This window comes from Gymnoscopelus braueri, assembly GCF_963280865.1.
Source record: "Gymnoscopelus braueri genome assembly, contig: SCAFFOLD_58, whole genome shotgun sequence".
NCBI lineage: Eukaryota > Metazoa > Chordata > Actinopteri > Myctophiformes > Myctophidae > Gymnoscopelus > Gymnoscopelus braueri.
Window position 1 is genome coordinate 340,846 of NW_027660470.1, and position 16,707 is coordinate 357,552.

The following is a 16,707-nucleotide window of genomic DNA, read 5'->3' on the forward strand; positions in this document are numbered from 1 at the left end:
GAGGTGACTTCATGTGTAGGAGGTGACTTCATGTGTAGGAGGTGACTTCATGTGTAGGAGGTGACTAGTCTGTGTAGGAGGTGACTTCATGTGTAGGAGGTGACTTCATGTGTAGGAGGTGACTTCATGTGTAGGAGGTGACTTCATGTGTAGGAGGTGACTTCATGTGTAGGAGGTGACTTCATATGTAGGAGGTGACTTCATGTGTAGGAGGTGACTTCATGTGTAGGAGGTGACTTCATGTGTAGGAGGTGACTTCATGTGTAGGAGGTGACTTCATGTGTAGGAGGTGACTTCATATGTAGGAGGTGACTTCATATGTAGGAGGTGACTTCATGTGTAGGAGGTGACTTCATGTGTAGGAGGTGACTTCATGTGTAGGAGGTGACTAGTCTGTGTAGGAGGTGACTTCATGTGTAGGAGGTGACTTCATGTGTAGGAGGTGACTAGTCTGTGTAGGAGGTGACTTCATGTGTAGGAGGTGACTTCATGTGTAGGAGGTGACTTCATATGTAGGAGGTGACTTCATGTGTAGGAGGTGACTTCATATGTAGGAGGTGACTTCATGTGTAGGAGGTGACTTCATGTGTAGGAGGTGACTTCATGTGTAGGAGGTGACTTCATGTGTAGGAGGTGACTTCATGTGTAGGAGGTGACTTCATATGTAGGAGGTGACTTCATGTGTAGGAGGTGACTTCATGTGTAGGAGGTGACTTCATGTGTAGGAGGTGACTTCATATGTAGGAGGTGACTTCATATGTAGGAGGTGACTTCATGTGTAGGAGGTGACTTCATGTGTAGGAGGTGACTAGTCTGTGTAGGAGGTGACTTCATGTGTAGGAGGTGACTTCATGTGTAGGAGGTGACTTCATGTGTAGGAGGTGACTTCATGTGTAGGAGGTGACTAGTCTGTGTAGGAGGTGACTTCATGTGTAGGAGGTGACTTCATGTGTAGGAGGTGACTTCATGTGTAGGAGGTGACTTCATGTGTAGGAGGTGACTTCATATGTAGGAGGTGACTTCATGTGTAGGAGGTGACTTCATGTGTAGGAGGTGACTTCATGTGTAGGAGGTGACTTCATGTGTAGGAGGTGACTTCATGTGTAGGAGGTGACTTCATATGTAGGAGGTGACTTCATATGTAGGAGGTGACTTCATGTGTAGGAGGTGACTTCATGTGTAGGAGGTGACTTCATATGTAGGAGGTGACTTCATGTGTAGGAGGTGACTTCATGTGTAGGAGGTGACTTCATGTGTAGGAGGTGACTTCATGTGTAGGAGGTGACTTCATGTGTAGGAGGTGACTTCATGTGTAGGAGGTGACTTCATATGTAGGAGGTGACTTCATGTGTAGGAGGTGACTTCATATGTAGGAGGTGACTTCATGTGTAGGAGGTGACTTCATGTGTAGGAGGTGACTTCATGTGTAGGAGGTGACTTCATGTGTAGGAGGTGACTAGTCTGTGTAGGAGGTGACTTCATGTGTAGGAGGTGACTTCATGTGTAGGAGGTGACTAGTCTGTGTAGGAGGTGACTTCATGTGTAGGAGGTGACTTCATATGTAGGAGGTGACTTCATGTGTAGGAGGTGACTTCATGTGTAGGAGGTGACTTCATGTGTAGGAGGTGACTTCATGTGTAGGAGGTGACTTCATGTGTAGGAGGTGACTTCATATGTAGGAGGTGACTTCATGTGTAGGAGGTGACTTCATGTGTAGGAGGTGACTTCATGTGTAGGTGACTTCATGTGTAGGAGGTGACTTCATGTGTAGGTGACTTCATGTGTAGGAGGTGACTTCATATGTAGGAGGTGACTTCATATGTAGGAGGTGACTTCATGTGTAGGAGGTGACTTCATGTGTAGGAGGTGACTAGTCTGTGTAGGAGGTGACTTCATGTGTAGGAGGTGACTTCATGTGTAGGAGGTGACTTCATGTGTAGGAGGTGACTTCATGTGTAGGAGGTGACTTCATGTGTAGGAGGTGACTAGTCTGTGTAGGAGGTGACTTCATGTGTAGGAGGTGACTTCATGTGTAGGAGGTGACTAGTCTGTGTAGGAGGTGACTTCATGTGTAGGAGGTGACTTCATGTGTAGGAGGTGACTAGTCATGTGTAGGAGGTGACTTCATGTGTAGGAGGTGACTTCATGTGTAGGAGGTGACTTCATGTGTAGGAGGTGACTAGTCTGTGTAGGAGGTGACTTCATGTGTAGGAGGTGACTTCTGTGTAGGAGGTGACTTCATGTGTAGGAGGTGACTTCATGTGTAGGAGGTGACTTCATGTGTAGGAGGTGACTTCATGTGTAGGAGGTGACTTCATGTGTAGGAGGTGACTTCATGTGTAGGAGGTGACTTCATGTGTAGGAGGTGACTAGTCTGTGTAGGAGGTGACTTCATGTGTAGGAGGTGACTTCATGTGTAGGAGGTGACTTCATGTGTAGGAGGTGACTTCATGTGTAGGAGGTGACTTCATGTGTAGGAGGTGACTTCATGTGTAGGAGGTGACTAGTCATGTGTAGGAGGTGACTTCATGTGTAGGAGGTGACTTCATGTGTAGGAGGTGACTTCATGTGTAGGAGGTGACTTCATGTGTAGGAGGTGACTAGTCTGTGTAGGAGGTGACTTCATGTGTAGGAGGTGACTTCATGTGTAGGAGGTGACTTCATGTGTAGGAGGTGACTTCATGTGTAGGAGGTGACTTCATGTGTAGGAGGTGACTTCATGTGTAGGAGGTGACTTCATGTGTAGGAGGTGACTTCATGTGTAGGAGGTGACTTCATGTGTAGGAGGTGACTTCATGTGTAGGAGGTGACTAGTCTGTGTAGGAGGTGACTTCATGTGTAGGAGGTGACTTCATGTGTAGGAGGTGACTTCATGTGTAGGAGGTGACTAGTCTGTGTAGGAGGTGACTTCATGTGTAGGAGGTGACTTCATGTGTAGGAGGTGACTTCATGTGTAGGAGGTGACTTCATGTGTAGGAGGTGACTTCATGTGTAGGAGGTGACTTCATATGTAGGAGGTGACTTCATGTGTAGGAGGTGACTTCATGTGTAGGAGGTGACTTCATGTGTAGGAGGTGACTTCATATGTAGGAGGTGACTTCATGTGTAGGAGGTGACTTCATGTGTAGGAGGTGACTTCATATGTAGGATGTGACTAGTCTGTGTAGGAGGTGACTTCATGTGTAGGAGGTGACTTCATGTGTAGGAGGTGACTTCATGTGTAGGAGGTGACTCATGTGTAGGAGGTGACTTCATGTGTAGGAGGTGACTTCATGTGTAGGAGGTGACTTCATGTGTAGGAGGTGACTTCATGTGTAGGAGGTGACTTCATGTGTAGGAGGTGACTTCATGTGTAGGAGGTGACTTCATGTGTAGGAGGTGACTTCATGTGTAGGAGGTGACTTCATGTGTAGGAGGTGACTAGTCTTTGTAGGAGGTGACTTCATGTGTAGGAGGTGACTTCAATGTGTAGGAGGTGACTTCATGTGTAGGAGGTGACTTTCATGTGTAGGAGGTGACTTCATGTGTAGGAGGTGACTTCATGTGTAGGAGGTGACTTCATGTGTAGGAGGTGACTTTCATGTGTAGGAGGTGACTTCATGTGTAGGGAGGTGACTTCATTGTGTAGGAGGTGACTTCATATGTAGGAGGTGACTTCATATGTAGGAGGTGACTTCATGTGTAGGAGGTGACTTCATATGTAGGAGGTGACTTCATGTGTAGGAGGTGACTTCATGTGTAGGAGGTGACTTCATGTGTAGGAGGTGACTTCAAGTTGTTGGTAGGAGGTGACTTCATGTGACTTAGCGGATAGGAGGTGACTAGTCTGTGTAGAGGTGACTTCATGTTGTAGGATGTGACTTCATGTGTAGGAGGTGACTTCATGTGTAGGAGGTGACTTCATATGTAGAGGTGACTTCATGTGTAGGAGGTGACTTCCAGTGTAGGAGGAGACTTCATATGTAGGAGGTGTCTCATATGTAGGAGGTGACTTCATGTGTAGGAGGTGACTTCATATGTAGGAGGTGACTTCATGTGTAGGAGGTGACTTCATATGTAGGAGGTGACTTCATGTGTAGGAGGTGACTTCATGTGTAGGAGGTGACTAGTCTGTGTAGGAGGTGACTTCATGTGTAGGAGGTGACTTCATGTGTAGGAGGTGACTTCATGTGTAGGAGGTGACTTCATGTGTAGGAGGTGACTTCATGTGTAGGAGGTGACTTCATGTGTAGGAGGTGACTAGTCTGTGTAGGAGGTGACTTCATGTGTAGGAGGTGACTTCATGTGTAGGAGGTGACTAGTCTGTGTAGGAGGTGACTTCATGTGTAGGAGGTGACTTCATGTGTAGGAGGTGACTTCATGTGTAGGAGGTGACTTCATGTGTAGGAGGTGACTAGTCTGTGTAGGAGGTGACTTCATGTGTAGGAGGTGACTTCATGTGTAGGAGGTGACTTCATATGTAGGAGGTGACTTCATGTGTAGGAGGTGACTTCATGTGTAGGAGGTGACTTCATGTGTAGGAGGTGACTTCATGTGTAGGAGGTGACTTCATATGTAGGAGGTGACTTCATATGTAGGAGGTGACTTCATGTGTAGGAGGTGACTTCATGTGTAGGAGGTGACTTCATGTGTAGGAGGTGACTTCATGTGTAGGAGGTGACTTCATGTGTAGGAGGTGACTTCATGTGTAGGAGGTGACTAGTCTGTGTAGGAGGTGACTTCATGTGTAGGAGGTGACTTCATGTGTAGGAGGTGACTAGTCTGTGTAGGAGGTGACTTCATGTGTAGGAGGTGACTAGTCTGTGTAGGAGGTGACTTCATGTGTAGGAGGTGACTTCATGTGTAGGAGGTGACTTCATGTGTAGGAGGTGACTTCATGTGTAGGAGGTGACTTCATGTGTAGGAGGTGACTTCATGTGTAGGAGGTGACTTCATGTGTAGGAGGTGACTTCATGTGTAGGAGGTGACTTCATATGTAGGAGGTGACTTCATGTGTAGGAGGTGACTTCATGTGTAGGAGGTGACTTCATGTGTAGGAGGTGACTTCATGTGTAGGAGGTGACTTCATGTGTAGGAGGTGACTTCATGTGTAGGAGGTGACTTCATGTGTAGGAGGTGACTAGTCTGTGTAGGAGGTGACTTCATGTGTAGGAGGTGACTAGTCTGTGTAGGAGGTGACTTCATGTGTAGGAGGTGACTTCATGTGTAGGAGGTGACTTCATGTGTAGGAGGTGACTAGTCTGTGTAGGAGGTGACTTCATGTGTAGGAGGTGACTAGTCTGTGTAGGAGGTGACTTCATGTGTAGGAGGTGACTTCATGTGTAGGAGGTGACTTCATGTGTAGGAGGTGACTAGTCTGTGTAGGAGGTGACTTCATATGTAGGAGGTGACTTCATGTGTAGGAGGTGACTTCATGTGTAGGAGGTGACTTCATGTGTAGGAGGTGACTTCATGTGTAGGAGGTGACTTCATGTGTAGGAGGTGACTTCATGTGTAGGAGGTGACTTCATATGTAGGAGGTGACTTCATGTGTAGGAGGTGACTTCATGTGTAGGAGGTGACTTCATGTGTAGGAGGTGACTTCATGTGTAGGAGGTGACTTCATGTGTAGGAGGTGACTTCATGTGTAGGAGGTGACTTCATATGTAGGAGGTGACTTCATGTGTAGGAGGTGACTTCATGTGTAGGAGGTGACTTCATGTGTAGGAGGTGACTTCATGTGTAGGAGGTGACTTCATGTGTAGGAGGTGACTTCATGTGTAGGAGGTGACTTCATGTGTAGGAGGTGACTTCATGTGTAGGAGGTGACTAGTCTGTGTAGGAGGTGACTTCATGTGTAGGAGGTGACTTCATGTGTAGGAGGTGACTAGTCTGTGTAGGAGGTGACTTCATGTGTAGGAGGTGACTTCATGTGTAGGAGGTGACTTCATGTGTAGGAGGTGACTTCATGTGTAGGAGGTGACTAGTCTGTGTAGGAGGTGACTTCATGTGTAGGAGGTGACTTCATGTGTAGGAGGTGACTTCATGTGTAGGAGGTGACTTCATGTGTAGGAGGTGACTTCATGTGTAGGAGGTGACTTCATGTGTAGGAGGTGACTTCATGTGTAGGAGGTGACTTCATGTGTAGGAGGTGACTAGTCTGTGTAGGAGGTGACTTCATGTGTAGGAGGTGACTTCATGTGTAGGAGGTGACTTCATGTGTAGGAGGTGACTTCATGTGTAGGAGGTGACTAGTCTGTGTAGGAGGTGACTTCATGTGTAGGAGGTGACTTCATGTGTAGGAGGTGACTTCATGTGTAGGAGGTGACTAGTCTGTGTAGGAGGTGACTTCATGTGTAGGAGGTGACTTCATGTGTAGCAGGTGACTAGTCTGTGTAGGAGGTGACTTCATGTGTAGGAGGTGACTTCATGTGTAGGAGGTGACTTCATGTGTAGGAGGTGACTTCATGTGTAGGAGGTGACTTCATGTGTAGCAGGTGACTAGTCTGTGTAGGAGGTGACTTCATGTGTAGGAGGTGACTTCATGTGTAGGAGGTGACTTCATGTGTAGGAGGTGACTTCATGTGTAGGAGGTGACTTCATGTGTAGGAGGTGACTTCATATGTAGGAGGTGACTTCATGTGTAGGAGGTGACTTCATATGTAGGAGGTGACTTCATGTGTAGGAGGTGACTTCATGTGTAGGAGGTGACTTCATGTGTAGGAGGTGACTAGTCTGTGTAGGAGGTGACTTCATGTGTAGGAGGTGACTTCATGTGTAGGAGGTGACTTCATGTGTAGGAGGTGACTAGTCTGTGTAGGAGGTGACTTCATGTGTAGGAGGTGACTTCATGTGTAGGAGGTGACTAGTCTGTGTAGGAGGTGACTTCATGTGTAGGAGGTGACTTCATGTGTAGGAGGTGACTTCATGTGTAGGAGGTGACTTCATGTGTAGGAGGTGACTTCATGTGTAGGAGGTGACTTCATGTGTAGGAGGTGACTTCATGTGTAGGAGGTGACCTCATGTGTAGGAGGTGACTTCATATGTAGGAGGTGACTTCATATGTAGGAGGTGACTTCATGTGTAGGAGGTGACTTCATGTGTAGGATTCGGTATAAACCTTTTTATACTTTTTTATTGTTTCTTTCCTACAGAATCTGACCAATGATGAGCAGGTGGTGATCATTCATGCCAGGACAGTACTGACCTTAGCGGAGAAGGTAAACACCTACCTACCAACCTAACTACTACATTAATAACTATATACCTACCTATCAACCTACCTTGTACATTAATATCTTAACTAAATACCTACCTATCAACCTAACTACTACCTTAATAACTAAATACTTACCTATCATCCTAACTACTACCTTAATAACTACTAAATACCTACCTATCAACCTAACTACTACATTAATAACTAAATACCTACCTATCAACCTACCTGTTAGCTACGGGGGGCACGATGGCGCAGTCGGTAGCGCTGTCGCCTCACAGCTAGAAGGTCCTGGGTTCGATTCCCGCAGGGATGGAGGGGAAGGGAACTGGTTGGAATAACGTGTTCCTTCCACGCGCTACGTCCAACCAGGGAAACTCCCCCGTTAGGTGATAAGAAGGTCAGTTGGCTCTCATGCATTGAAGGAGGCATGAGCTCGGCCCTGGCCTCCCTAGGTTGGCAGATGGAAGGTAGTGCCCAGGATTACATAGACAATTGGCACTGGGTGTAAAAAATGGGGTTACAAAATCGTGGGATAAAAAAAAACACACCTATTAGCTACCCTCCTAATAATAATAATAATAATAATAATAATAATAATAATAATAATAATAATAATAATAATGATAATAATAACCTTTAAACACCTACCTATCAACCTAACTCTAACATTAATAACTAAATATCTACCTATCAACCTAACCATTTGTCACACTCTGACCTATTGAGGGTAGTGTTTGCCAAAAGGGACAGTTTGAAACCAATAGTAAAATGGCAAAACTGCCAAAAATAGCCAGACAGAATCCTTGATGCAGAGAAGAAGTGGGGTTTTTTTATTAACCTTTTTACAGATCAGGAAAACAAATGAAGCACAGCTATTTACAGCACTGGACAGATTGGCCTTGGATCCTTCCTCCTCAACAGTCCTTCCTCCACTGCCAAGCAGTGGCAGGTCCTCCTTCTTATATAGGCTAGGCCCCTCCCATTAATTGGACCGTACCAAACCTGAATTGAATCCTCAATTTAACCAGCTAATTCCCAATGTACAGAGACATTACAATTTATATACACATTTTAAAGTGTCACATTTTACTCGAATAATGACCCACGTAATAATGAATAATAATTAGAGTACACAATTTCCCACTTCACACCAACCCACAGTTGGTATGGTTCAGCATGGGTGGACTGGGCATGTTTGATTCCATGCTCCCTACACGTGAGTCAATGCAAGCAAACAACCATCAAACAATAAATCAATACAAGCAAACAGATATCATTCTCTGCAACTTAAACATTAAAGAATAATTCAACCTTTAACTTTAAGGTGTGGTAGCATTTTATGGGGAAAATAACACAGGAACTTATATTAGGTCATAATGCATTTTCAGTGGCAGGGTGAACTGCCACACCAGTACATACATAACTAAATAATTAACTCAATATCTACCTATCAACCTACTGTTACATAATTAACTAAATACCTACCAACAACTACTACATTATACCATATTAACTAGTTGTGTGTATATCTAGTGGTTATAACTAGTTAACCATATTAACTAGTTGTGTGTATATCTAGTGGTTATAACTAGTTAACCATATTAACTAGTTGTGTATGTCTAGTGGTTATAACTAGTTAACCATATTAACTAGTTGTGTATGTCTAGTGGTTATAACTAGTTAACCATATTAACTAGTTGTGTATATCTAGTGGTTTTTAACTAGGTTAACCATATTAACTAGTTGTGTATGTCTATTGGTTTATAACTAGGTTAACCATATTAACTAGTTGTGTATGTCTAGTGTTTTTAACTAGGTTAACCATATTAACTAGCTGTGTATGTCTAGTGTTTTTAACTAGGTTAACCATATTAACTAGCTGTGTATGTCTAGTGTTTTTAACTAGGTTAACCATATTAACTAGTTGTGTATGTCTAGTGTTTTAACTAGGTTAACCATATGAACTAGTTGTGTATGTCTAGTGTTTTTAACTAGGTTAACCATATGAACTAGTTGTGTATGTCTAGTGTTTTTAACTAGGTTAAACATATTAACTAGTTGTGTATGTCTAGTGTTTTTAACTAGGTTAACCATATTAACTAGTTGTGTATGTCTAGTGGTTGGAGTCCATTGAAGTAACAAAGTCAGCTCTGCAACAGAAGATGTTGGACATTGAGAGTGAAAAGGTAAACAATGTTTATTTAATTACAATATAATTACATTGTGTATGTGATTGTGTATGTACATTGTATAAATGTGTGTGTGTGTGTGTGTGTGTGTGTGTGTGTGTGTGTGTGTGTGTGTGTGTGTGTGTGTGTGTGTGTGTGTGTGTGTGTGTGTGTGTGTGTGTGTGTGTGTGTGTGTGTGTGTGTGTGTGTGTGTGTGTGTGTGTGTGTGCGTGCGTGCGTGCGTGCGTGCATTAGGAACTGTTCAGTAAACAGAAAGGTTATCTGGATGAAGAGTTGGACTACAGGAAGCAGTCTATGGACCAGGCTCATAAGGTCAGTCTATGGACCAGGCTCATAAGGTCAGTCTATGGACCAGGCTCATAAGGTCAGTGTATGGACCAGACTTATAAGGTCAGTCTATGGACCAGACTCATAAGGTCAGTCTATGGACCAGACTAATAAGGTCAGTCTATGGACCAGACTCATAAGGTCAGTCTATGGACCAGACTCATAAGGTCAGTCTATAGACCAGGCTCATAAGGTCAGTGTATGGACCTGACTCATAAGGTCAGTCTATGGACCATACTCATAATGTCAGTCTATGGACCGGACTCATAAGGTCAGTCTATGGACCAGACTCATAAGGTCAGTCTATGGACCAGACTCATAATGTCAGTCTATGGACCGGACTCATAAGGTCAGTCTATGGACCAGACTCATAAGGTCAGTCTATGGACCTGACTCATAAGGTCAGTCTATGGACCAGACTCATAAGGTCAGTCTATAGACCAGGCTCATAAGGTCAGTGTATAGACCAGATTCATAAGGTCAGTCTATGGACCAGGCTCATAAGGTCAGTCTATGGACCAGACTCATAAGGTCAGTCTATGGACAAGACTCATAAGGTCAGTCTATAGACCAGGCTCATAAGGTCAGTGTATAGACCAGACTCATAAGGTCAGTCTATGGACCAGACTCATAAGGTCAGTCTATAGACCAGGCTCATAAGGTCAGTCTATGGACCAGACTCATAAGGTCAGTCTATGGACCAGACTCATAAGGTCAGTCTATAGACCAGACTCATAAGGTCAGTGTATGGACCAGACTCATAAGGTCAGTCTATAGACCAGACTCATAAGGTCAGTCTATAGACCAGACTCATAAGGTCAGTCTATGGACCAGGCTCATAAGGTCAGTCTATAGACCAGGCTCATAAGGTCAGTGTATAGACCAGACTCATAAGGTCAGTCTATGGACCAGGCTCATAAGGTCAGTCTATAGACCAGACTCATAATGTCAGTCTATGGACCAGGCTCATAAGGTCAGTCTATAGGACCAGACTCATAAGGTCAGTGTATGGACCAGACTCATAAGGTCAGTGTATGGACCAGACTCATAAGGTCAGTCTATGGACCAGACTCATAAGGGCAGTCTATGGACCAGACTCATAAGGTCAGTCTATAGACCAGACTCATAAGGTCAGTGTATGGACCAGGCTCATAAGGTCAGTCTATAGACCAGACTCATAATGTGTTTGTAGTTCTCTACATGTGTTTGTAGTTCTCTACATGTGTTTGTAGTTCTCTACATGTGTTTGTAGTTCTCTACATGTGTTTCTATGTGTTCAGAGGATCTTGGAGCTGGAGGCCATGCTGTTTGAAGCGGTGCGTCACGATGAGAGCTTCCGGATGGAGGGATGGAAAACGGAGGAAGACAAAACACAACGCCTCTCTGACGTCCTGACAGACGAAGAGAGGGAGGGGCTTAAGAGGTCCATGGACCAATGGAAGAGGGTCGTTATGGGCGAGCTGAGAGAGAGAGACTCGCAGATTCTACGGGAGAGAATGGACCTGCTGCAGCATGCACAACAGGTAATATACTACATCCATATTTACCCTAGGGTTATATTATATACATATTTACCCTAGGGTTATATTATATACATATTTACCCTAGGGTTATATTATATACACATTTACCCTAGGGTTATATTATATACACATTTACCCTAGGGCTATATTATATCCATATTTACCCTAGGGTTATATTATATACATATTTACCTAGGGCTATATTATATACATATTTACCCTAGGGTTATATTATATACACATTTACCCTAGGGCTATATTATATACATATTTACCCTAGGGTTATATTATATACATATTTACCCTAGGGTTATATTATATACATATTTACCTAGGGCTATATTATATACATATTTACCCTAGGGTTATATTATATACATATTTACCTAGGGTTATATTATATACATATTTACCCTAGGGTTATATTATATACACATTTACCCTAGGGCTATATTATATACATATTTACCCTAGGGTTATATTATATACATATTTACCCTAGGGTTATATTATATACATATTTACCTAGGGCTATATTATATACATATTTACCCTAGGGTTATATTATATACATATTTACCTAGGGCTATATTATATACATATTTACCCTAGGGCTATATTATATCCATATTTACCCTAGGGTTATATTATATCCATATTTACCCTAGGGCTATATTATATCCATATTTACCCTAGGGTTATATTATATACATATTTACCATAGGGTTATATTATATACATATTTACCCTAGGGTTATATTATATACATATTTACCCTAGGGTTATATTATATACATATTTACCCTAGGGTTATATTATATCCATATTTACCCTAGGGTTATATAGACCGCCGAAGTCTGACGTCATTTACACATCCTTTGTTTGTCTACCTGGTTCGCAGTTTTCCACCCCCGTTCTGAATCCCATAGACGTATTTAATATCGCGTCAAATAAGAACTGTGTTCCAAAAATAAACAAATGACCCCGGCGTGTTGACTCTTATGGATATGAAGCATCAACTGACGGTGAGAAAACGCTAATGTTACTTCCGCCGAATTAGTTACATTTTCGCCAGAAACAGACTGTATCAAATATAAGTGACTGACTATCATAAACGATACAGAACCCCCTCCCTGACAATAACGCCGACACGCGGTGTTTATTTTTGGACCACAATTCTTATATGAGACGATTCTAAGATGACCCAATGTTATTCTCCATAGAGAAATTACTTCCGCAAACCTGGGGATGAACGAGTCACGTCAGGACTTCGGTGCTCTATAGTATACATATTTACCCTAGGGTTATATTGTATACATATTTACCCTAGGGTTATATTGTATACATATTTACCCTAGGGTTACATTGGTGCCCCCCAGTGGAGCTGCCTGGACACTGCAGCCAGATGAGGGTCCATTCTGAGGGAGGTGGAGGGTTGTTTTGTTTGTGTGTTTCATGTGATTATTCTGTCATGAAAAGTGCTTATTTAAGGTACTTAGCTGTATTATGAAGATGAAGCAGGTAGATGAAGCAGGGACCCCCATTATGGATTGTATAGATGAGAGAGAGATAAAGCAGGGACCCCCACAATATATTGTATGGCTGAGAGGTGAAGCAGGGACCCCCACTACATATTTAATAGATGAGAGGTGAAGCAGGGACCCCCACTACATATTGTATAGCTGAGAGATGAAGCAGGGCCCCCCACTACATATTGTATAGTATTATGTGGCAGATTGAAATGAAAAGGTTTTCATAGACAGACACTATCATCAGTGTTTCAATCAAATAATTATCGATACAAAGCTTTCAATTCATGTTTTTGTCTCCGCCAGGCCGATAGGCATGGCGAGAGAGTATGTTTTGCCCCCCGTTCCTCCGTGTGTGTGTGTGTCCGTCCTTCTGTCTGCGAGCAGCTAATCTCCGCCACCGTTGGCCCGGTCGCTGTGAAACTGCGCACACACAATCCTTGGATGCCAAAGCAGAACCTCTGCCCCACATTTTTCAGATCAGCCTGTCATAGCGCCACCATGAGGCAGACTTTTGCAAAACACATTTTTTGCTATTACTCCTACAGATTTTGTCCAAAAACTGTCCAAAATTGGTACACAGTATCTGTATAGTCATGTGATCAACACGGATCTGTCTGATTTTCCATATTCCATCATGATTGGCTAAAATTGGCTTCCAAAGTTTACAGGATTGGTACATTATGAACAAAATGCCTCAAATCATGAACGCAGCATGCGATTTCCGTGAAACTTTCCACAGAGAATCCCACTTGGCCCAGGAAGAAATGCCACTTGAAAACGTTCACATCAGCCCCATGGTGGCGCTATAACAGGCCGATTCACGTTTTTAGCTATAACTGCACCAATCTGTGTGAAACTTTGCACCCACACTCCCTAGAGGCCAATGAAAAACCTTTGCCCTGCATTTTTCACATATACCTTTTAGAGCGCCACCAGGAGGCTGAGTTTTGTAATACAAATGTTTTTGCTCTTACTCCTTCAGATTCTGTCCAAAAATCACGCAAATCGAAACACAGTATCTCTATAGTCATGTGATCAACATGGATGTGTCCGATATTTCATATTCCATCCGACTTGGCTAACATTGCCTTCCCTTTTGAACAAAATTCCTCAAATCATGAATGCAGTGTGCGATTTCCGTGAAATTTTGCACGGACATTCCCACTAGGCCGAGGAAGAAATGCCACCCTTTTCACCTGGGCTTGTTATAGCGCCACCAGCAGGTCTAATTTAGCAAACCACATTTTTGGAACAAAATGCCTCAAATCATGAATGCAGTGTCCGATTGTCGTGCAAGGCCTAAGAAGAAATGGCACCCTTTTCACAATGGCCTATTATAGCGCCACCAGGAGACAATAATAACCTACCTGAAATGTCGGAGACTTGTGCTCCGAGGAGCACTTTTTCGAGTTTTATTAATATGTTGGATTCATGTTAACTCATTGAGTGCCATTCACGCGTTTCACGTGTTTTACCGCTATGGTGCAACGTGCAAATCACGTGTTTCAAGTGTTTTTGAAAAAAAAAAAAAAAAAAAGAAAAGAAAATTGCAGCTCCATCCACTCCTTGTTTAACTTATAACTGAAAAGGGCTGTATCTCGCTTCCTAAGCACTTTGTTTTTACTTAAAAAATAAATAAAAATAAAATCGCACTTGCCAGAAATAGCCAGAAATAATTAGTTAATATAGAGTTAATATAAATGTAACCTTTTAAACCCTCAATGTTTAGTCAGCTCCACTGTTGGCTCTGTAGTTACTCTGAGGACCCCCTAGAGGACCCAGACCCCCTGTAGTTACTCTGAGGACCCCCTAGAGGACCCAGACCCCCTGTAGTTACTCTGAGGACCCCCTAGAGGACCCAGACCCCCTGTAGTTACTCTGAGGACCCCCTAGAGGACCCAGACCCCCTGTAGTTACTCTGAGGACCCCCTAGAGGACCCAGACCCCCTGTAGTTACTCTGAGGACCCCCTAGAGGACCCAGACCCCCTGTTGAAGGGCTAGATAATGATTTTATGAACAATGAAATAAAACCCACACCTGTATTTAGTGTGTGTGTGCGTGTGCGTGTGCGTGTGCGCGTGGTGTGTGTGTGTGTGTGTGTGCGTGTGCGTGTGCGCGTGGTGTGTGCGTGTGCGTGTGCGTGTGCGTGGTGGTGTGTGTGTGCGTGGTGTGTGTGTGTGTGTGTGTGTGTGTGTGTGTGTTACAGAGGAACAAGGAGTTAGAGGAGTGGATTGAAGCACAGAAGCGACAGATCAAAGAGCTGGAAGAGAAGGTAGAGATTTAATATTAATAATGATATATTATCATAAATCATCTCAATATATGAATAATAAAATGATCACAGATAATGTGTTTACATCATATTATCACATTCATATACAATAATGTTATTATTACACTGTAGATAATGATAATATATGATCAGTGTGTGAGTGTGGGGGGGGGGGATAATACTAATAATGCCCAAGGGGTTATACTCAGCTCACGGCTTCCTAAAGTGTGCTCCCCGCTCAGGACACACACACACACACACACACACACACACACACACACACACACACACACACACACACACACACACACACACACACACACACACACACACACACACAACCAATAACTTTGTTCTTCTTCTCTTTCAGTTTTTATTTTTGTTTTTATTCTTCTCTCTGGCCTTCATCCTGTGGTCCTAGAGACAACGTGGTGAGTTGCTTAGCAACCGTGTTTGTTTACTAACAGTTTGTACAAACCATCACAATTACATTACTTATGAATGAATATGTCACATGATACTAAATATGAATATACTGTACTCTTATTAAAGCTGAATCACATAAGCCCAGTGGACCTTGTTTGCATGTTAGGGCGGATTCAGACCCTGGACCACTTGGCAGATGTTGTGATAGTGTGAACGTTGCGTACCGTTTCCCGGAACGCCTGGGGAGGTAGTCTCTGTGATAGTGTGAACGTTGGCTAGGTAGTCTCTGTGATAGTGTGAACGTTGGGGAGGTAGTCTCTGTGATAGTGTGAACGTTGGGGAGGTAGTCTCTGTGATAGTGTGAACGTTGGGGAGGTAGTCTCTGTGATAGTGTGAACGTTGGGTAGGTAGTCTCTGTGATAGTGTGAACGTTGGGGAGGTAGTCTCTGTGATAGTGTGAACGTTGGGGAGGTAGTCTCTGTGATAGTGTGAACATTGGGGAGGTAGTCTCAGTGATAGTGTGAACGTTGGGGAGGTAGTCTCTGTGATAGTGTGAACATTGGGGAGGTAGTCTCTGTGATAGTGTGAACGTTGGGGAGGTAGTCTCTGTGATAGTGTGAACATTGGGGAGGTAGTCTCTGTGATAGTGTGAACGTTGGGGAGGTAGTCTCTGTGATAGTGTGAACGTTGGGTACCGTTCCCCGGAACGCCTGGGGAGGTAGTCTCTGTGATAGTGTGAACGTTGGGTAGGTAGTCTCTGTGATAGTGTGAACGTTGGGTAGGTAGTCTCTTTGATAGTGTGAACGTTGGGGAGGTAGTCTCTGTGATAGTGTGAACGTTGGGGAGGTAGTCTCTGTGACAGTGTGAACGTTGGGGAGGTAGTCTCTGTGATAGTGTGAACGTTGGGGAGGTAGTCTCTGTGACAGTGTGAACGTTGGGGAGGTAGTCTCTGTGACAGTGTGAACGTTGGGGCGGTAGTCTCTGTGATAGTGTGAACGTTGGGGAGGTAGTCTCTGTGATAGTGTGAACGTTGGGGCGGTAGTCTCTGTGATAGTGTGAACGTTGGGGAGGTAGTCTCTGTGATAGTGTGAACGTTGGGGAGGTAGTCTCTTTGATAGTGTGAACGTTGGGGCGGTAGTCTCTGTGATAGTGTGAACGTTGGGTAGGTAGTCTCTGTGATAGTGTGAACGTTGGGGCGGTAGTCTCTGTCATAGTGTGAACGTTGGGGCGGTAGTC

The 16,707-nt window shown here is 43.8% G+C and overlaps 1 protein-coding gene across 1 annotated transcript in view; it reads left to right on the top strand.

The window, feature by feature from the left end:
• The window catches only part of jakmip3 (Janus kinase and microtubule interacting protein 3), a gene marked incomplete at both ends in the record, with an annotated part of 64,403 nt that extends 48,937 nt beyond the window's left edge, over window positions 1-15,466 (top strand). Inside the window, 6 exons of the mRNA XM_080457594.1 lie at window positions 7,134-7,199; window positions 9,319-9,387; window positions 9,625-9,702; window positions 10,998-11,240; window positions 14,980-15,045; window positions 15,416-15,466. Of these exons, the coding sequence (XP_080313720.1) occupies window positions 7,134-7,199; window positions 9,319-9,387; window positions 9,625-9,702; window positions 10,998-11,240; window positions 14,980-15,045; window positions 15,416-15,466 (573 nt within the window). The remainder of the gene's footprint in view (window positions 1-7,133; window positions 7,200-9,318; window positions 9,388-9,624; window positions 9,703-10,997; window positions 11,241-14,979; window positions 15,046-15,415) is intronic.
• Window positions 15,467-16,707: the final 1,241 nt, after the last annotated feature.